The sequence below is a fragment of the Diospyros lotus genome, chromosome 13 (assembly GCF_014633365.1).
Source record: "Diospyros lotus cultivar Yz01 chromosome 13, ASM1463336v1, whole genome shotgun sequence".
Classification (NCBI taxonomy): Eukaryota; Viridiplantae; Streptophyta; class Magnoliopsida; order Ericales; family Ebenaceae; genus Diospyros; species Diospyros lotus.
In genome coordinates this window covers 5908282-5930494 of record NC_068350.1, presented here as the reverse complement: position 1 = coordinate 5930494, position 22213 = coordinate 5908282, and the positions used below count along the sequence as shown (strand labels likewise).

At 39.3% G+C, this 22213-nt stretch overlaps 2 protein-coding genes across 2 annotated transcripts; one reads left to right on the top strand and one right to left on the bottom strand.

The window, feature by feature from the left end:
• The first annotated feature begins 1502 nt into the window (after nt 1-1502).
• LOC127789310 (uncharacterized) lies at nt 1503-12727 on the top strand. The gene is made up of 4 exons (XM_052318197.1): nt 1503-1959; nt 2045-2155; nt 5493-5561; nt 12406-12727. Exons 1-4 carry the CDS (start codon nt 1804-1806, stop codon nt 12454-12456), a joined length of 387 nt encoding a protein of 128 aa, XP_052174157.1. The 5' UTR covers nt 1503-1803; the 3' UTR covers nt 12457-12727.
• A 5454-nt stretch (nt 12728-18181) lies between these two features.
• LOC127787915 (probable pectate lyase 12) lies at nt 18182-21661 on the bottom strand. Its single transcript, XM_052315982.1, has 5 exons — nt 21197-21661; nt 19327-20041; nt 19019-19210; nt 18732-18934; nt 18182-18629 (listed from the first exon to the last, which is right to left on the bottom strand). Exons 1-5 carry the CDS (start codon nt 21328-21330, stop codon nt 18422-18424), a joined length of 1452 nt encoding a protein of 483 aa, XP_052171942.1. The 5' UTR covers nt 21331-21661; the 3' UTR covers nt 18182-18421.
• Between the last annotated feature and the right edge of the window lie 552 nt (nt 21662-22213).

The following is a 22213-nucleotide window of genomic DNA, read 5'->3' as shown; positions in this document are numbered from 1 at the left end:
TACCGTCTACCGTCTGCTTGCCCAACAATGGGACATCCTGTAGTTTGATCTGCAATACCAAATTTGGCGTGGATGCTGTTTTCCCCCATGTTTATTGTTCCTTATTCCGGTGCGTAGCACTGGCTTGCCCTTTTTGAACTATTGCCCTTTGCCTTATGCCCTTGTGATTTTCGGCCTAAGCCGAGTGGCGTAAAAACCTCTTCCTGCCCTTGCCTTGCATGTACATTTAAATGTACAATCTGAGCAAGCATGTGAAAGGGGTTTTCACCTCAGTCGGCCCAGATTTTTGGCCTAAATTTTAGATCAAATGTTGTTATTTTTATTTGAAAATATACAATCCTTGTGCAGCTATGATCAAATAATTACCAATTTAGATGGATTAAACCTGATGAAGTGCATAATTACAATTATATTTTGATTCCCTCTACTATGACTCGCTACTATTTTGCCCTCCTATGCATCGCGAACTGTTACATTTTGGTCTTTGAATTATTAGTTGAATTTCATGTAATTGCTCATTCAATTTCCAATAAAAATTTAAAAGGAAAAGGTATTTGGTAAGACTTAAAAATCAGATAAATATCTTATTTTATCAATCACTAATAAATATTTCCCAGGACTTTAAACATTGTTTAACTTTCCGAAAAGGGCTATCTTTTTCTTTTTATTATTAAATAACTCATTCAATGATTTTGCTATGATAACTTTTTTTTTTAGTTAATTTCTTGAATGACAAACTAAGATAGGCCTCCATGACTCGAAGTGATGATTCAGAAGTGCCAATGACTCCGTTTGTTGCAGCTTAATTAAAGAAATTATAGTTTCTAACTTCTTAGATTATAACTTCTAAAATTTAGAATAAGTTGTAAACTTGTTTGTTATAATTTTTTAGAAATTGTAGTTAAACAGTTGTGGTGTTTAATACCATAAACTGTAAAATAACTTATTTTTGTATAATTGTCCATAATACCCTTAATAGTTATAGAATGATAATTTAAAAATTAATTAGTGTATATGTATAAGTTTCAAGTGTAATAAAAAAATTAATTAGTGTATAGAGAGAGGGAGATGGCGAGAGAGAATAAGAGATTTGAAAATAGAGATGGTGGTGGAGAAAAGAGACTCTTGATTGAATGGACAGAAGAGTAATTTTTTGTTAAAAATAGGGGTAAAATTATCAAAAAAATGTAACTGTTTAATCAGAAGTTGTAAAAGTTATGGTACCTTAGCTTTGAAAAAGTTAGCTTTTACCCATTATAAAATCTAGTAAAAGATATAAACTAGAATTTTAAAAATTAGAACAAATACTATATACCTATTTTTTTGAAGATAGAAGTTAAAAGTTACAGCTTTTAAGCGTGTGACTGCTTTTCCTTATTTAACATAAGTATATCAAGTCACAGTATAAGAGTCGAAGTGCAATTATTCCCAAATAATATCGCTTCCTACTTTTTCTTCCTTTGTATTAACTCCTTTTTCCTTTTTCACAAAAAAATTTCCATTACAGAACGAAACGAAAATATTCCATAAAACCCTTCTCCACAAAATCGCCGCCGTTTCAGAGCCATATCCAAAGCATCATCTGCTTCACAACTATATATACATACACACACCATATCTATCTTTCTGCAAAAACATACAGTGTTGTGAACTTCGTCGCTCTCGACCACATTCTACCTTCCTCAATCAACACTCCTATATATATATATAATAGGTATATATATATATATATTCAGTAGCAGTGTTACAGCAAAGAACGAACAATTTTGTTGGTTGGATAGACCCCGAAGAGTGGTAGCACGCATGTCCCAGAAAAGAGGTGGACGAGGCGCTGTTCTGCAAAAGGATGCGCCGTGGAGGGCGGCCTCCGCCGGAAAACCCATGCCCAAAATCCACCACTCCCCTGTTCTTTGTCTCCCCCAAAACCCTCATTCCGATTACGCCCTCTCAATTATGAAGGTTCTATTTCCTTCTATCTGGTTTATAATTGTATCCATAAACTATAAAGATGGAAGCTTTATTGGTCTTGATGGAAATTTTACAGCACCCAAATCCAGTTGGAAGTGGGTTGGCAAAAGAAGCCATGGTTGAAGCAGCGGGGCCGGATTGCATTGTACCAGGACAAGTTACCCCCATCAAATTGCTTGGTCTGAAGGTACTTTCCAATTGAAGATTCTTTTAGCTTTCTTACGTGATGCTTGGTATGTCAAGAGCAAGCCAATGATGGACGGTTGTACTTTTCTTAGTTTGTAAATAAATAGAACGGTTTTGATTGACTTTTGGTTGTTAAAGAAATTTACTCCTTGCCAAGTTTGTGTGAGAGAAAAGAAATGACATCAAGGTACTACCATGAGAGAACTCATTCCTTATTTGATGTCATTTCTACCACTTAAGGCATCATTTGATGTGAGGCATTATAGGTTAGACTATTAGTCTGCCTCTATGCTTTCTAGTGACCCTGCGTATAGCCTAGTAAACATTGTCTGTGCGTCGGTTTTATTATGACTTCTCTTAGAGAGATTCCGGAGGCATGCCATTTTTGAATTGCCAAAATGACAATAATTTAACCACTCATCATAGACTTAGTGTATTCAACTTCCATAAAAAAAGGGATAATAAAGGATGATAAAAAGCCCAAGAATCAAATGGTGAGATTTAAAAAGCAAAAAGCAAGTTATTTTCAAGAAACAAGTGTGAACAGAATAATTGGATGGCGAGGCAAATTTAATGTGGAGTTAGATGGTTACTACAATCTGAAACGCAACAAAAACAATTTCAGAAGAGTTGGAAGGAAAAGCTCCAAAATGAACATGAGTCATAGTGGTGGGTTGAGGAGGTATAAGAAAAAATAATGAACAAGAATGATAAAGCGGTTGGATCCGATGGGTATCCTGATAAAAACGTGAAAGTGGATAGCAGATGAAATTTTTGTGGCTAAAGAAATTATTCAATATGAAGATACCTGATGAGTGGAGAAGGAACAGTTGAGACTGGATAGCCTGTTAAGCACTAAGAGTTTTGGAGGTTGATTTTTTTATTGTTATGTTATATATGATGACATTATGGAGGCAATATTACTACCAGGAACTTGCAAGGAAGGGGGCAAATATATTGTTGTTATGCAATGAGGCAGACTAGAGTGTTAATCATATGATTCTCCATTTATATCTGCTAGAGTTGTGGAGCCTCCTCAGCTTACTGCTTGGATGTTTCATTCTTCATATTGAATGAGCATTTCTTGGTGACTGGTGGCAGCTTTTCTCTCTCAAGTAATACATGAGAGGGGGAAGGGAAATTTTCTCAGGGCATAACCGCTTATTAATAGGTTCAAAACAATGATTCTACCATACTACCTTCTGTTTATAATTCTACCGGTCAATATTCATGCAATGTGCTTTTATAAATTTTTACTTTGATTTTCCATGTTCCGTGTTTACTTGGTTTGTGACTTCAAAAGTACAAATATGGTTTGATTCCGTTTATAGTTTGTGATTTGGAATATGAATTCAATTGACAAATTGGACTGGGTAGAAAGTATAGAGTCTAGACCTTTATTTTGTTTTCCTGAGGAACCTTGAGTAGTATTTTTTTAATTAATTAATTTATTTTCTCATTCCTGATTGATAAAGGTTAAATGAGGCCTTCTCCAATCTGGCTCAAAGGAGTTTCATTTACTTTTCTACATATGGCCCCGGATAGAATTAGTATTGTAAACAAAGTAGGGCATTGTTGCCAACTTTTGGTTACATATATATAAAAAAGAAATTTCTAGAGAAATAGAACAGGAGTTAAATCATATGATTTGTTTAGTAGTGATAGATAAATAGATGTTTCTTTACCACTGATATTTTGCTCAAAATGAGGCATGAAGGCAGTAGACAAATCCAAGTTAGCCTAAAAAAGCGGTAGTAGGGTATTCTGTGTTATATGCTATACTGGTACCAACTCAAGAGTGGTGAAAAAAAATACCCAACAATAAGAATAATGAAGAAAATAGCTGAACTCTCAGATCACAGAGGTGCAGTCTGGGGACCAAGTTTATCTTGTTTGCATTAGTTTTAAGGAACAGAAGGTATCTTTTGGCCCCCTCCTGTTATTGCTCATCATATAAACATGAGAGTATTTTCTTCAAGTACCATCTTGGCTTCTTTTTCTAATTGCAATTAATACCTTCCTGTGAAAAGAAACTTTTTTTAATTATAATCATTGCCTTGTCTGTCCTTTAAAGATTTTATTATGGATCTTTTCTTGTTTTGTTGTGTGGAAAAGTTTACTAACCCAGAGACATTGGTTTTTTTTACACTAATCTTATGTGAAAGGGTCAATTAGTATCTTCACTTTATTTTAAAATCTTTTAACCTCACTCCTCTTGCTCTTTTGCATGCTTGCTCACTACAGGTGCTTCTCATCTTTTGGTTAGGCACTAAAATAAGCTTCTTCTTCTTCTTTTTGATTGTTGCTGCTGTTGTAGATAATCTTTACACAGGCCCAATGAGATGAGTTGGGGGAAGAAGCAGGTAGGGGCAGTTGTATTGACATAAAATTCGGTCTCTTGGGGAAACAAGAGACTAGAGTTCAGAGAATTATTGGATAAAGAACTATGTTTACTTAATGTAGAAAAGGGCAATTTTCCTCCATCAAGCTATGTGATTTAGATTCTTGCTATATGTAAGACTAGCTCTTTGATCGTTGTCGGCTTTGCCCTTAGATTCTTAAGACTTGAGTGTGTAGTATTCATACATCACCCAGCACTTTCCTCTTGGTGGCCAGCCCTTGCCTTTAGCCACCTAACCGCCTGTTTGTAGGATTTTGCAACATGTGAGACTGGCTTAAGGAATCTTGCTGGCCTTGCCCCCAGATTGGGTATATAATGTTCACATCACATAGCACTTTCCTCTTGTTGGCCTATCAAGGAATTGTTTCCTTGTGTTTCTTGTGATGGACTGCATTCACCATCTTGATGGTTGTTTTCTTCCTTCTTTATCTGTTTTTTTGTATTTTGGCAAGGGGAATATTGTATTAACTGTTTATCCTTTCCAAATTACTTTTCTTATACATCTTCCAGCACTATATGTTCTAGTTCTCAACGTGTTTACAGCTTGCACAAAGTGATGCAGAACCCAAATCAAAGAAACAAGAGTAATCTCGATTACTCAAAACCAATAGTAATATTCAATATTATTCAACAAAGTCTATCCTTTAATACTTCACTAAAGGATTATTTATAGACAACTAATAGATAGAAAACTTTTCTAACTAGGATTCCTGGATATAATTTAATTAAGATTATAAAGGTAATCCATATCTAATTAGGATTCTAGGATAATTAAAAGAAACCAGGAAACAAATTAAAATAAAGAAACTAATAAAGCAATATTAATTTTTATTTTTACACCTAAAATACTGTTTCTCAAAATATTTGTCTTTGTGAACTTCATCACGAAGCCTTCTGCTACGGCTCTCACACTTGCAATTGTTGTGTCTTTGAACAGGTATGGCCCATAAATGTTGACTTAAAATTTTTGGAACCAGTTGGACGAGAGCTCAAGTCTATTGGAAAGGTAAAATTCAGCTCTCACTTATCAGAAACCACACACACGGAAAGTAAAGTTTCTGCTCTCTCCTTGGGGGGTTCAGGGCCTTCTATGGAAAATGGATTTCTGTATGCAAACAGACATTTTTTTTTTCAGAATTGCCAAAATTATTGGTCTACTCCCTGATTTTTCAAGTTGTGTTGGGAGCTAATGTTTCCCAATTCTTGATCCATGCAGAATGAAGCTTAGCTTGGATCTGATCCAATTATTGTGCTATTGAGTTACCTAAATTTCAGATTTACTCAAATTACTTTTACACCTGTCTGAGCATCTCTTTCTCTCTCTACATGTATGCATATGATCCAGTGTGTATCTTTCTACACACACACATACATATTTATATTGAAGTATGGGAATGATTGTGCCTGTGGGTGTGCCTTGTTAGCAAAGGTAAAGTAGCTCCTTTATGACTAAAAATAACATGTTTGAGTTTTGGAAACAATCTCTTTGCAAAATAAGGGTAAGGATGTCTATGAAAACGACCTCTCTAGACCTTGCAAATCTAGGAGCCTCATGCATTGGAGATGCCCCCCCTTTTTTTTTGGAGTTTGCCTGTGCATCTCCAACTTCTTTCTAGTTTGAAATCAAAGTGACAAACATATAAGTAAATTTGATGCCAAACTGTTTAACCTATTCTGGTGAAATGCTTATTATGTTGTAGTAGAAAACCAGGTAATGAAGATTGATGTTTCAGTAACAGAGCGCTGGAAGGAATTTAATGACTATGTTTGTGGTGATTCCAAATGCATGTATATCCTTTGTGGTATTTGGAGGGATTGGTGACTCATATATTGTTTGGATGAAACAAAAATTATTGGTTTTCTTTTTGTTGTTAAAAATGTCAGTCCACAGTTGACACTTAATTGTTAATCAAATTTAAAAAAAAAAAAAAAAAGCATTTGGCACCTAGCAATTGTTGCTGACACAGTGCAAATGTGATGAGATTCAACACAATAGGTAGGATTCCAGCGAATTAGGCGAGTTTCGGCTGTATTTCAACTCCCAATTATAAGGAAAAAATTGTAAACAAGCAACAAGACTGGGCATTCGAGAGGCCCAAGACTCTCCTGCAAGAAAACTCTAAATTCTTCACACCCTTCTCTCTCTTCTAATCTCCTTTTATAGGTTGTTATCCCTCCTCCATAACCGTATTTGGTTATGGACATGCACATGCTGGTTTGTTACACAAACCAGCCAAGTGCCTACTCTACCCTTGGCGCACATGCTGGCTGTTACGCCCTCCAGCTGTGTCCACCATATTTCTTTGATTCTTGTAGCGCCTTTGGTATGTCTGCAGTACCAGAGGCCTAACATTACTCCTCCCCAACTTTCACCTTGTCCTCAAGGTGAAAAGAGGGAAATTGCTGCTAAATTAGGCTATAAGGCTCCCAAGTGGCTTCCAAAGGAGGTAACCCCTTCCATTGAAGTAGAACATCCAATTCCCGTAAATTACTTCCTGTTCCTGGCCTGACCCCTAGCACTGCCTCCGGTTCGACTAACATCTCCAAATCTGCACTTAACTGATTGGGAATCTCCACAGTGGCTTGCAACACACCCTTGGCTTCTCGTAGTTGGGACACTTGGAAGACTGGGTGAATGCTGCAGTGTGAAGGCAGCTTTAACTTGTAAGCTACAGGCCCGATTTCCTTTTCAACTTCAAATGGACCATAGAATCTAGGAGCCAACTTCTCATTGGAACGACCAGCCAATGTCTTTCTACGATAGGGTCTTAGTTTCAAGTAAACTAAGTCCCCTACCTTAAACTCCACTGCTCTTCTTTTCATATCAGCCCCCTTCTTCATTACAGCTTGAGCTCTTAGTAGCTGTGCCTTAAGTTCCTCCAAAATGTGATCTCTTTCAACCAGATGTTGCTCCACTACCGAAACAGGAGTGGATCCCCTTTCAACCCTCAATATTGTTGGCAGTTCTCGCCCATAAACTGCCTGGAATGGTGTCATTCTCGAGGCTGTGTGGTATGAAGTGTTGTACCAAAGTTCAGCCCAAGGCAGCCACACAAACCAAGCTTTAGGTTTAGAGGAAGCAAAACAGCGAAGGTATGTCTCCAATGTCCTATTCAGCACCTCCGTTTGACCATCCGTTTGTGGGTGGTAAGCTGTGCTGCGGTGGAGCTTGGTGCCTTGGAGGCGAAACAATTCCTCCCAAAATTTGCTCATGAAGATCTTGTCCCTATCGGATACAATGGACCGTGGTAAACCATGAAGCCTCACAACTTCCTTGATGAAAATTCCTGCCACCTCTCCAGCTGTAAAAGGGTGTTTAAGCCCAATAAAATGCCCATACTTACTGAGTCTATCCACCACCATCAAAATCGATCCATTTTGCTCAACCTTGGTAAGCCTTCGATAAAGTTCATAGCAATGTCATCCCAAATTTGGTTTGGGATAGGAAGGGGCTGCAAGAGCCCTCCCGGCTTTAGGGCTAGCACCTTGTTTTGCTGGCAAACAACACAATGACTCACATACCTGTGGATGTCCCTCTTCATACCCGGCCAATATACATTTGTTGCAATCCTCTTGTAGGTTTTCAAGAATCCTGAGTGTCCTCCCACATTCCCATCATGTCCCTCATGTAATAGCAATGGAATGAGAGAAGAGCCTTTCGGTAGGTACAACCTACCCTTGTAGAGGAGGTGGCTGTCCACCAACTGGAAATGGGGTCTAGAAGTAGGATCAAGCTGGAGATCCTTGACCACACCCTGCAGCCACTCATTTTCTTCTACTTCCCGAGCCAGCTGATCAAGCTGGAGTACCTGAGGGACTATTAAGCCTAATAGGGCAGTAGAGTGGCTGATGCGGGACAATCCATCTGCTGCCTTATTTTCCAGTCCAGGCCTATATTGAATTTCGAACTGAAATCCCATTAACTTGATCATCCACTTCTGATATTCTGGGCTCACCAACCTTTGCTCCATCAGAAATTTGAGGCTCTTTTGGTCGGTCCTGACCACAAACTTCTGTCCCAACAAGTAATGCCGCCACTTTTGCACCGTAAATACAATGGCCATCAATTCTCTCTCATAAACTGATTTCCTCCTTCCCAACTGATTAAAGACATGACTGAAATAAGCAATAGGTTTATGATCTTGCATTAAAACTGCCCCCATACCTTGTCCAAATGCATCCGTCTCAACCACAAATGGCTTGCCAAAATTTGGCAAAGCCAAAACAGGCAGTGACACCATGGCAGCCTTGAGCCGTTGGAAAGCTTGCTCAGTTGTATCATCCCCAAAAAAATTGTTCTTTCAAAGTCACTCCGTGAGAGGCCATGCTAACCTGCCATAATCCTTAACAAATCGCCTATAATATCCCGTGAGACCAAGGAAACCACGCAATTCCTTCAATGTGGTAGGAGTGGGCCAATCTAACATAGCTTTTACCTTGCTACAATCAGCTGAAACCCCTTGCTGTGATATAATGTGGCCTAAGTACTCAATTTCCAATTGTCCAAACAAACACTTCTTCCTATTTGCAAATAGTTGGTTAGCTGCCAGCACCTCCAGAACATAACATAAGTGTTGTGCATATTGTTCAAAATCCCTGCTGAAAACCAATATGTCATCAAAAAATACTAGCACAAAACGCCTCATTTGCTCCCTGAAAATGTCATTCATCAGTGAATGAAACGTGGTTGGCGCATTAGTCAATCCAAAAGGCATTACGAGGAACTCGTAATGGCCTTCATGCGTCCGGAAGGCTGTCTTCAGAATATCCTCAGCCCTAACGCGAATTTGATGATACCCAGATTTAAGGTCGAGTTTGAAAAAAACCTTGGCCTCATGAAGCTCATCCAACAACTCCTCGATCACTGGAATTGAAAACTTGTCGGGCACGGTCACCTTATTCAAAGCCCTATAGTCCACACAAAAACGCCACCCTCCATCCTTCTTCTTGACAAGCAGGACCGGACTAGAAAAAGAGCTGGAACTAGGTTGTATAATCCCCGCCGCTAGCATCTCTCCTACCATCTTCTCAATCTCGTTTTTTTGTAGGTAAGGATAACGATAGGGCCACACACTAACCGGTACTGTGCCTGGAAGTAGGTTGATTGCATGATCCTTTTTTCTGGAAGGAGACAGCCCTTCAGGTGTTGTGAACACCTCCTCAAACACAGCTAACACCTCTTTTAGGAACGATGGAACCTCTACCTAACTGTCATTGCATTCAGCTGCCATCGTTCCTAGTTCAAGCAACATTCCTTCTCCATTTTCCTTGAAGGCCTTCATCATAGCCTTCAAGGATACCAAGCTTTTGCTCAAGCTGGGATCTCCTTGCAAGGTCACGGCCAATCCCCCAACCTGATACTTCATAGTCAAAGCCTTCCAATCCACTCTCATCTTCCCCACTGTTGCCAGCCACTTCATCCCAAGGATTACATCAGAACTACCCAACTCCAAAGGCAGAAAATCCTCCACGATTTGTAAGTTTTGTAGGTGCAATTTCACCCCCTTGCAAATGCCAGCCTCTTGCACCGCCATTCCTATCCCCATAATCACCCCATATCCGGCCGTTTTTGTTTGTGGCAGCCCCAACCGTTGCACCAGCTCTGCCGCTATAAAATTGTGCGTCGCCCCTCCATCAATAAGTACTACCACTAGTTGCCCTTCAATATCCCCTTGCAGCTTCATTGTTTGCGGTATTGTCAATCCAACCACTGAATTCATGGAGAGTTCAATGACCTCACTGCCTTGCCCCACTTCCTCTTCTTCTTCCCTTCCTTCCCCTGTTTCCACCTCGACTCCTTCCTCTTCCTTTTCTTCATCATAACGTGCAGCTCCTTGTTCTTGCACCTGTGGCCAACTGAATATTTCTCATCACAACGAAAACATAATTCCTTCTCCCTTTTGGCTTTCCACTCAGCCTCACTGAGTCGTTTAAAAGGAGGATTGCTGCCACTCCCAGCCAGTGGCAGTTTGTTGCCCACCTGACCAAAGACTCTCGAATGAGGAGTCGGGCTTCTTGATTGTATGGGAAGGGGTCAAACGACATTGGTTGTAGAGTGGGTAGGGAAATTACTCCTCGCTGGTCCGAACGCCCTACTGCAGCTGAGCATGGTTATATTTTTATCCTCGATACATTGCGCCATCATCATGATCCGATCCAACCCCCTAGGTTGCAGTACCCCGATCTCAGCCTTGATTTCTGGCTTAAGGCCGTTGATGAAATGGCCCTCCAAGAATGCCTCAGAGATGTCCGACACTGGCACGGCCAAAGTCTCGAACGTCAGCCGGTAATCCTTGACAGTACCATCTTGTCGCAGAGCCAGGAACCTCTCCTCTAGCGACCCCTCTTGAGTTGGACGGAATTGGTTGAGAATTCCCTGCTTGAGCCCTTCCCAACTGCGGATCCCCCTGCGCCTAGACTCCCACTAGAACCAAGCGAGGGCCCCTGCCTCGAAGCATAACGTTGCGGACTCGATCTTCTCATCATTGGACAGTTGGTTGATCGCGAAGTACCTCTCCGCCCTGAAAATCCAATCGTCCGGGTTGTCTCCCTCGAAGGTTGGCATTTCCAGTCGCCGACCTCTCCCTTCTTATCGCCATGCAGCGCTCATACCTCCCTCCATTCCTTGGTTCATGCCGCCCCCCGAGGTCACTTCAGAATTTGGGGTAAACTCCGTTGGCCATACACTCCCATGGGCCTTAGCCTTCCTCTCTCGTTCTTGTTTGTCCCACCTTGTTCGCATGATGGCGAACTGTTCGAGCATCTCTGCTACGTTCTGATTTATGGTTTGAATCTCTCCCCTCATCGTGTCGACCTTCTCCTCCAGGTCCCCCACTCTCTCGGTTAGGTTTACCATGGTGATCGACGAATGCTCTGATATCAAAATTGATGAGATTCAACACAATAGGTAGGATTCTAGCGAATTAGGCGAGTTTCGGCTGTATTTCAACTCCCAATTATAAGGAAAAAATTGTAAACAAGCAACAAGACTAGGCATTCGAGAAGCCCAGGACTCTCCTGCAAGAAAACTCTAAATTCTTCATACCCTTCTCTCTCTTCTAATCTCCTTTTATAGGTTGTTATCCCTCCTCCATAACCGTATTTGGTTATGCACATGCACATGCAGATGCTGGTTTGTTACACAAACCAGCCAAGTGCCTACTCTACCCTTGGCGCACATGCTGGCTGTTACGCCCTCCAGCTGTGTTCCCCATATTCCTTTGATTCTTGTAGCGCCTTTGGTATGTCTGCAGTACCGGAGGCCTAACAAAATGCTTGGTGCAATAACAAACAGATGGGCAATCCTTAATCTTAATTGCACTAGGTGCAATAAAGTTCGAAAATGTGAGTCAAACTGTAAGAATTTGGGCATTACTGATAATTAAGGTGGAATTCTTAACTTCTTAGAGTTACATTAGCAGGCGTGTATTTTTTTGGGATGGGGGCAGACCATACGTCTTTTAGCATCCTAACCATCTGTATTTAAATTAGGTAATGGTATAGTCTTAGATTGGTTTGGACTTCAGAATTTTATGGTTTTCCTATAGAGACTTCTTACCTAGTTTAAAACACTTGAATTGTATGCACCTGGGAGTCGTAAATTCTGGTATGTACAATTTTATTCCTCTTTGGTAGCCGTGGCTTGTGATTTAGTTGTATCCCCCCTACTTGGTAATTGCTCCGTGGTTATATCAGAAACTCGGTTTTCTCTGCATGGTTTTATGCTGGCATATTTACTTAAATGTTTTTTAGGTATTTGTTTGAATTGTCTTTGTACCTGCGCATGTAAATCCATATTTTGGCTTAGTATTCTGTCCTAATCGATGCTGCTGTATGCTTTCCTCATGCAGTTCATGGATTCAGCTGTTGACCTTATGAACAAATCGTTTATAGATCGGTAGCACGCTGGGTTCTCTTTCAACCAAGTCTCCAATCGCCTGCAGTATGCCTGTATGAGACTAATCATATGTACTACCATAGGAGCACCAGCAGAAAAACCATTCTCTCAGATAGTACCAAGAGACTAATTTACCCTTTTTTTTTTTTTTTTTTTTGGTGGGGGACGTCTTTCTGCTATGTACCTGTGAGTCTAAATTTGGTAACAGAATTCCCCTATGTCCTGGAGCTTCCAGATCTGTTTTCTTTTGGGTGAATATTGGTTATGTACTTAAATATATATATATATATATATATATTGGTCATGCCACTTTGTTTTAATGCTCAAAAGGTCATCTCCATTTTTAGAGTAATCCTCTAATCCATGTTATCACAAACCAGTGATCTTCCTCCTTTCCTCTGTAAGGTTATTTTTTTCACTTTCAGTGTAAAGAGGATATAGTCTTTCTGGGTTTGCTGCGACAGTGAGGTTCATTGAGCAGCCATGCATCTAGGTCGAGGTGGAAGATGGGACTTCTGACTGCCTGTGTTGAAGTCTGGGGGCAAATCCGCCTCTAAGATGAAGATGTGAAAGCCAATTTATTTCTATAAAAATGATGACCATTTTCTTACCATCAAGTTAGTTGGTCAATTAGTTAATGGTGAACGGTAAGATTTCAAGATTGAGAATTTGAATTATGGGATTTTTTTTTATTATCTCTTGTGAGTTAGTAGTGTTTGACTATAATCACGAGTTTAATAGGATCAGGTGAGGTCTTATTATATTAGTAAATTTTGATACGAGGTTTTAATAAAAAATAATTGACGATTAGGTGTTCTCAAGTGTTTTAAAAGGCCCTCCTCTTCACATGCAACAAAGTTTCTTTAACTTGATAGTTAGGCAAAAGAGAGAATCGTGTGTAAATAGAATAACACAATAATTTGTACTGTATTTCCTATATCAGTGTGGATAAAATGAAGTGTAACACTAAGGCACAGATTAAGTGATTGGGTTATGATAAATTGAGATTCGTACCAGTAGTTCGTAGATTCGATTTTTTATCTTACGCAATGAGGTAAAATCTCCATCTATGATTTACCTTATCTACCAAAATTAATGGCACGAGCGGCGAGAGATCGCACAAAGACGTTAATCCCAAGTGTCTAAATAAAAATAATAGAGAGTAAATAAAGGATCCTATGCTATTTGATCAGATATTTTTGGAAGTGTAAACTCTATTCTGCCAGGAGAAATGGGACTAAACGACATGAATTGAGCATCTAAGTCATCTCCAATGCGAGCAAAATTTTCTCACTAAGTCAAAATTTGAGGAAGAAATCTTTAGAAACCTCTCTAACGGGCCTCCTTATTCAGCAATTTTGTAAGAACCCATATTTTCATGAGATTACCACATAATTTAAGTAAGTTTAGAATATTGAAAAATTAACTTAATAGCAGTAACAAGTACATAATCGTTTGCAGGGAGTGCCCTGGAGCCAAGATATCTAAGGAAAATGATACGACTTTGACGAGCATTTTGAGACATGATTTATGGTATCGAAAGAAATTGGATCAGGAACGATTTTCGGTACAACTAAAATGTAGTTGCGATTCAGGCTAAAAAATTGAAATGTTATAGAGGATTTCTGGGAAGTCAACGAAAGCTTGGGAGGCTTCGATTTTTCATAAAGAACAACACTTAAGTGGTTTTAGGAAGAAATGAAAGGGTTTGAGGCCAAAACAGAAATTTGGGCATAAATGCAATTTTTTGAAATTAGAAGGTCGAAATGATGTTTTTTAGGAATCTTCGGGGGTCAAATGGATGTTTTAGGACTTGAGGGTCTTGAGTGCAATTATGTAAAGTTAAGGGGCTAAGTGAAAAGGGCCAAAGTGAGAAAGCCAAAGTTTGAGGGGCCCAAGTGCAATTTCAAGAAACCTCCAAAACAACCATAGCCAACCAGCCCATTCCATCGCCAAAATTGGCCACTGGGAACCCATGAGGGTTGGTTGGGGCGTCTTTGGGTTAAGTCTTGGCTGGCAAACAGCCACAAGGGTGGCCGAAAAATCAAGATTTCCAACCGAAAGTTCGGTTGTTTTTGTCAAGATTTGCAACTTGGATTCTTGGTCGGATAAGGTTGCATAAGGGTCGATCTAAGGTAGGTAAATGCTCTTAAGGCCATGGGTTGGCCGAGCGCACGGGCATTTGAAGCCTCGAATTTGCCAATAAATAGGCATTCATGGTAGCCGAAAATTGGAAGAGTGGTAACTTCAAATTGAGGCCGTTTTCGAACGAATTGGGGTTTCAAAATAAGGGGATTTTGTTGCCCATGGCTTGGGGTTTATTTCTATGCAATTTGGAGCATTTTGGTTGATATTTGAAGGCTGTTCAAAGCCTCGCCGGAGATGGGTGATGGATGCCTTGGCCGAGACTTCAAAAGGCTAGTTGACGGCCTTCCGGTGCTCTGTTGAAGCCATTCTTAATGCCATCGTGATCGATTCAAGAAGGAGAACAAACTGGTGGAGAGATCCCAGAACGCCGGTGTGCCGTCGCTAGAGAAGACGACCGGTGCGTGGCCGGCACGCGCGGCTACTTGCCCTAGTGCTTGGGGGCGCATGCAGGCTCGTGGGAGGCTGAAAAAAATTGGAAAAATCTCAGAAATTCTAGAAAAATATTTTATGGGGGTTTGTATAAAAAGATTTGGTGTTTGCCTTCCCGATGTCTTGGTTTTTGCATCGAACAACCTTGTTTAGCGTGAAAACGCAGCATCCAGGTAAGTTCAGTAATTTTTTCTTGAAGCTCATAGGTTATTATGAATTGTTGTGGAAAGAGATTGGAGAAAATAATCTCGAAGGTATTTATTTGGATTTTTAGAAGGAAAAATGGAAGAGAATTGAAGAAAATACATAGAAAATTAAATATTTTGAGATATTTAGAGATTAAATATGATTTATAGGTTTGTTGTGCTCGAGATAAAGTTATTGGTGCAACTTTTGAGGGTTGGCACGAAAATTGAGGTCGGACACGTAAATTGAGGCGATGCACGTATTTCGAGGCAAGCGCTTGAGTATCGAGGTAGCCCGATAAGTTTGAGAAGGTAAGTGGTACTTCCTAACTGAATTTAGTTTTATGAAAATGCTTGGTTTGTAAGTGATTCTACCTAAAACCTAATTTTTAATAAATGATTTTATCATGTTATCATGTCTTGATGTGAATATGTTCATGTAAATTGCATTTACATGTATTAATGATGAAATATGCATATGTACACGAAGATATTGTTGATCATGCATTTGCATAAGGGTTTGAGAGTACGGGCCAGGACCGCTACTCTTTCAAGGGTGCACTCACACACCTCGGCCTGGTAAGGAGACTGTGATAATGGGGAGTAGTAATAAGGTACGGTTGGCTCAAACCGAAATAATATAAAAAATGACATTTTACATCCATGCACGAAATATATTTATTTTTCCCTTACTTAGATGATTCATCATCTAATTTGAGATTTGCCCCTAGAATATTCAAACGTTCCAGATGAAAATTGTAGTAAAAACGATGATGAATGAGGCATGAAATGACACTTAGCAAAGTACACGATGAATTGAATGTATGTTATGTAGCCTATGTATTTAAGTTTTACTACTTCGAATACAAAACGTTTTGAGAAATGATGATGTATAATCTTATTTATAGAAAATGAGGATGTGAGAATTGATTTATGATAATGTTAAGATGTTGGGTTCGATTCTAGCTTTCACATTTAATGTTTATGTTGATTCTCTTTCGAGATAATTATATAAAAATTTTGGGATGGATAAGAGTAATGGCATGATTTAGTCATAGTTTTAAATAGAAAAAAATTTACTATCCCAGAATTATCCTAAATTATAATGCGCTCGAAAAAACGGGGCATTACAGATTTCCTCCTCAAAATTTTATAGAACTTCAAATGACTCCCTATAGTTGAGTGAAAATTTGCTCCTTAACTTCTCCAATTGCTTTCTATTGTTGAAATTTGAAGAAAAAGACGAAGATGAGTAGCGAAGGCAGTGGTGACGATGACAACGAGGAGTAACAGCGACGACGATGACTACCGACGAGGAGCAACAGCAGTTTTCGAGGCAGCGAGGAGCAGCGACGGTGGCAACGACCAGATCTGGTGTCGGCGACGAGGAGCATGTCGTCTTCTCCTACTTTTTCGAGCTAAACGAGGACCGGATCGATTTGTGTACGTGTGTGTATATTTGAACGAAAGACCAGAAATTGTTTGGGGGAATTTTTGTGTAATTGTTTAGGGAATTTTTTTTGTATATTTATTTATTGATTTGTGTATTAAATTATTAATTTTGTGTATGCGTATATGTTAACCTAAGACTATCGGAATTATCCTTACATGATATAAGCCTTTCTTAACACTCACAAACCCTCTCGGTGTTAATAGAAATTGAAACATAAAACTTAAGCAATTAAAACAGAATAAAAATAAGAACAAGAAAGAAAGCAAACCACACAAACGTCAAGATTTATCCTAGTTCAATTTCCTTTGAGGAAACCTACATCCAACCTTTAGAAAGCACCCCGAGCAATCTTATTAAACCAAAGAAATTCGACCAGTACATCAGCAAGATCTCCCCCTATTCCCAAGTACAAAAAACAACTTCTCTCCCAAAATTATAAAGTTAAATCAGAACTCTAGCCTTTATCTTAGAGAATACAGTACACTCGTTACAATAAAATAGAATAGAATGGTCGCACACACGCCCTAACACTCTATTTATAGAGTGGACGGATATCCCTAGAGAAGACATTAAATATTTATAGTTTAACCCCACAATTTTTATTAATTATAGTTTGAGATATAAACTTATATTTAATTCTTTAAGAATAATGCTATTGGTACACCTTGGGCTACATAAAAGTGTACCAATGACAAAAATATCTCTTATGAGGCGTATAGAAGCGCGTGAAGTGCATGAAGGCGATGTGTAGTCCAAAATATACAAAAATGATGTACATCTAGCATGATTCTTTAATATACTTAATACCATATACTTGAGACAACATTTCAACAATATATTTAATTATTTTATATATTTAATTAATTATTAATTTTGTTTGTGTGTATTTGATTATTTTGTATATTTAGTTATTAATTTGTGTATTTAATTATTAATTTTATGTATGTATTAAAATTATAAATAAAGTTAAATAAATAGAATTAAAGTTTATAAAAATAAATAAATGAAATAAGAAGTGAAATATAGAATATAGTTGAAGCACCTATAATTTTTTGGATATTAAAAATAAAAAGTAATTTATTTATAATATTATAGAGAATCCTTTACAGTTCGAAGCATAAGATAATATCTTCTGACAAAAAGGTTCCTCTAGAGTCTAGACAACCTTAACGATTGGTTATGTTAGAGAATCTGGGTCAATTTAGTACAAGTGGCTCCGTTAAAGAGATGAATAGATTATTGGTTATAGCACAATTACTGTGGGAAAGATTGTGGCAATTCACGAATCGTGATAGCTTCGGCCTTGCTTATTGGTCTTTGGGATACAAATTAAAACGTTTTCCTGGTGACAGATTCTTAGGAGGAAGTCAAGTCTGTTTGATCCACCAAATAAAGGTTCAAGGTCATTATCCTGCGGGACCGATCGATGTTAATAAAGACTGACGAAACTTGATGAATCCAAGTTGATCCTGTCTGTAAAAAGTTTGACCATATCTTCGTACCAAGTAACTTTCTTGGTAATCTCTTGGCAAGATTGGGCCATTACATTACATTCAATTATATATAGATAGAAACGCTGTGTTTTTTTTTTTTGTTTTTTGGCAAAATTAATGGGAGGGCTTGCTTGCTTGTTATCCAGGGAAATTATCTACAAAAAGGAACACATATGGGGGCTGTTCTTCAGTTGTTGTAGACCGATTAATTGTTGTAGATTGCAAAATGAATGCAACATATGAGCATCTTTTAGATTCATACTACAATGTGACCGATGTTTTGGTCACGTAGAGAAGCTGCAGAGTCGATGAACACAATACAATAACCATCAAAATGGAGGTGGAGGACGGCGGCGCGTTGCTCCCGAAAATATTATCGGACTCGTCTTCATCGCTGCCGGACTCTAAAACCATGCCGTCGCCGCCCCCGCCGCTGTTTCCCGCCGTCCACTTGCTCAGCTTGTTGCTCCTGCTCATAATAATCCAACATTTACCCGTACGTATTAATCACAGTAAGGTGGAAACTAAGAAGTGAAGAGTGAAAAGGGGGGGCCAAATGAATGCATGGGACCTGCTGCCTAGAACTCCGGCGTTCATGGTGATTTGGTCAATGAAAGAAGCGGATTTGGGCTCCACGCTGTATGCCTTCTCGTACCTAACCTCTGCTCCGGCGCCCGACGCCACAAAGAACGCTCCGTTCACCATAACGTCCCCTTCACTCCTCCAATTCCAGTCTTTCCATCTTTCTTCCTCCGTTTCCACCCTCTTCGTCACCTATACGCATCCATCCTAACCCACCCGTAAGTTTACCTCATGCACACCAGCCGAAACACATCAATATATACACATACACGTTACCTGTTTAGCATATGGATTGGAGGGCGCAATATAGCGATTCCCCTGGCTGTTAATGGTGGGATTGCCGCTTCCTCCAATGGCGTACATCTCCCACTGCGTGAAATCGTTGTTGACGACATGAATATACCCTCTTCTACACCTCGGCATTCTCTGCACCAGCTTCTGCCCAAAATGGTTGAACGCTATGGTCACCTGCACGTGTACCAAACAAATTATATAGAACCAAACATATATTCTCCGAATTTCTGTTCTTATTTATAGAGACAGATTAGTTATCATGAGATAATTAAACTGTAGTCAAATACAACCTGCATCCCGGAGTCGGGCAAGTAGTCGTCGCTGTGACCCAGCAGCATGACTTCGTTGTGATGGGAGAAGAAATTGTTTGAAATTGTGATTCCTGTGGAACCCATCACGGCGTCGATGAGTCCGTCTTTGCAGTGCGAGAGCGAGCAGTGGTCGATCCAGAGGTCTTTGGATCCGAAGATGGAGATGCCGTCGCCGTCCGAGAGAGTCCGCCAGCCGTAGTGAGTGGGGCTGGAGCGGACGTTAGCCTCGCCGGACTGGTAGCAATGGTGGATGTGGATGTTGTGGATGATGACATTGGAGATGTACTGGAGGGTGATACAGCCGCCGCCGGTGATGTGGACATGGGCGCCTCGGCCGTCGAGGGTCTTGTAGCTGTTGAAGATGAGTTCCTGGGAGAGGCGGATGAGCATGTTGGCGGAGAAGACGATCCAGAGGGGCTCCGACTGGATGACGGCGTAGCGGAGGGTGCCAGGGCGGGGGTTGACGGCGTCGTGGTCGGAGGAGTCGGTGACTACGTAGTAGCGGCCGCCCTTGCCTCCCAGGGCGTACTGGCCGAAGCCGATGCCGCAGTCGGCCAGGCGCTGCCGGTTCAGCTGCCAGCTGGTGTCGCACCGCCAGCAGTCGTCGATGGGGTTCCCCGTCGGGCAGAGGGTTGACTGGTCGGCATCAGTGTACGATAGCATTTGTCTTCTTGACAGCGACACGTTCACTCGCCTGCATAACAACGTATGTATTTATTATAGCGTGTGTAAATGTCATATTCATTACTAACATTTGTTTGTTTCTAACACTTTCTCACGGATATGCCCTGAATTCTGGTGGGTACAATGTGTGTTAACACTCTAAGAATTAGAGTTCTATTTGCAAGTCACTGGTCATCTAAAGTAAAAGATATTATTTGTAACCTTGATTATAAGTCGAGTTGTCAGATTCTGCGCCAATCTAAACGAGTTGTGACTTCGATTCTCATCTTATATAAGAATTAAAGATCTAACTTATAATTTATTTCTCCTACCATAATTAAGAATACAAATATCGAAAACTATAAAAAAACGACCATCCCAAGATATTATTTATAGATGCAGTTTTATCTAATAAGTTTGAATATATAATAGAATGTCTAAATTTCATGTAAATATATAGCATTTCTCTATCTAAAGTTACGAGTCTTAAGAAGACTTTTAATTTTATTCATGTAAAAATTGTGTCTGTACGTAATACAGATGGATTTTCATAAAATTTTTATTTTGGGTATTTGGGGGAAATCCTTATCCTATTTTGTTAGAGTTTTTAATATGAAGAAAATATAATTAACTATATGAAAAGTTTTATTAAAAATTAAAAATTATTAATTTTGGTTACTCAATAAGAATTATAAAAATATAGTATGATTTTAGTAATATTAACTTGCATTGGCCATTGGGTGGGGTGGGTTAGTCAATTGTGTAAATGAAAAAGGAGGAAGAAAAAGAAAAGGAGAAAAAGCAGAAAAGACATGACATTGGATGCTCAACTCGAGACCTTCAATTAAGGGTGCACTGGCCAATGCCAATGCCAATGCCAATGGCCGTCACCGAAGAATTTATTATTTATAAAATAAAACAAAATCAAAACATACCGATGGGATCAAAATGCAGATGCCCCCTTGTTTATTTTTTCACCAAACAAAACAACAGCAGCAGATTTTCAAACTCTACAAAACCCTAACATTAAGGAATCCGAAACAAAAACAACTAACCGCATTCCGAAATCAACCATAAAGAAAGCAAGAAAGAAACCCACATTCTGAAAGAAAGCAAGAAACAGATCTAGAAGAAGAAGAAGAAGAAGAGAGCCAGGTGTTGGTTCTTTTCTGTGTTTCTGGCATACCTGTGGACATCTTGGACGACGGCTTCAGGGTGGGGATGCTGGCCAGGGAGAGTGAGGTTGAGCATTGCCATGGAAGGGGGAGAGGAAGAGATGACAAGGAAGATGAAGAAAATGCTGCTCCTTTGCTGCTGCATTTTGGGAGAGCAGAGAGAAAGCTTATTTTTTCGTATGATAATGTACTTGGTGGTGCAGAATGAGGATGATTAATTGAGAATGTGAAAATAAGTTGCAGTAGGAGTAGTAGGACTAGTAAGTAAGTAAGTGGAGAGGACGGAGGAATGAGAAGAACTGTTTCTCACTCAGTCCCTCTCCAAAGTCCAACTAACTAAACAAGAGTCTGTTTAGTGTCGTTTCTGCCATAATATACAATCATAGTTCCATGATCCTGGCCTCATTTCACTCTCCCCTTGAGGTAAAAGTGAGAACGACAAGAGAAAAGTAAACTCAAAGTAGGGGCTCATACTGTTTTTGCCCACTTTTTCCATCAAATGTTTTCGCCCTTTCTATATATATATATATATATATATATATAAACTGCACCCACATTATTATTAATTTAGATAAAATTTTATCGTTTTCAAGATATAAGTTGAACAATCAAATGAATAATATATCAATGTTAATTCAATAGGCTATGAATTCAATCCTCATCATGCATAAGGACCAAAGACCTAATATGTAATTTATTTTCCCTAATATTATCAATAACACGAGCACTTGGAGTCACGTAAGAATTATCATCTTAGATAAAATATTGTCTTTGATTATTTTACATTATTTATTTTATTACCTCAATTTAGATTTGTAAATTGGCTTAAATCCACCGCTGATTACTGACCTTAAGTGATTGGTTCTAGTAGAATTTACTGTACTTTTTTTAAGGCCCTTTTTAATATCTTAATACCTTAAACTTAACAAAACAGACTATTTTAAGACACGAACCACGATCCTTCAGATTGCATGCTCCAAGACCAGGGACCAGGCTAGCCTACTGAAAATGGGGAGCCGTTACCTTTG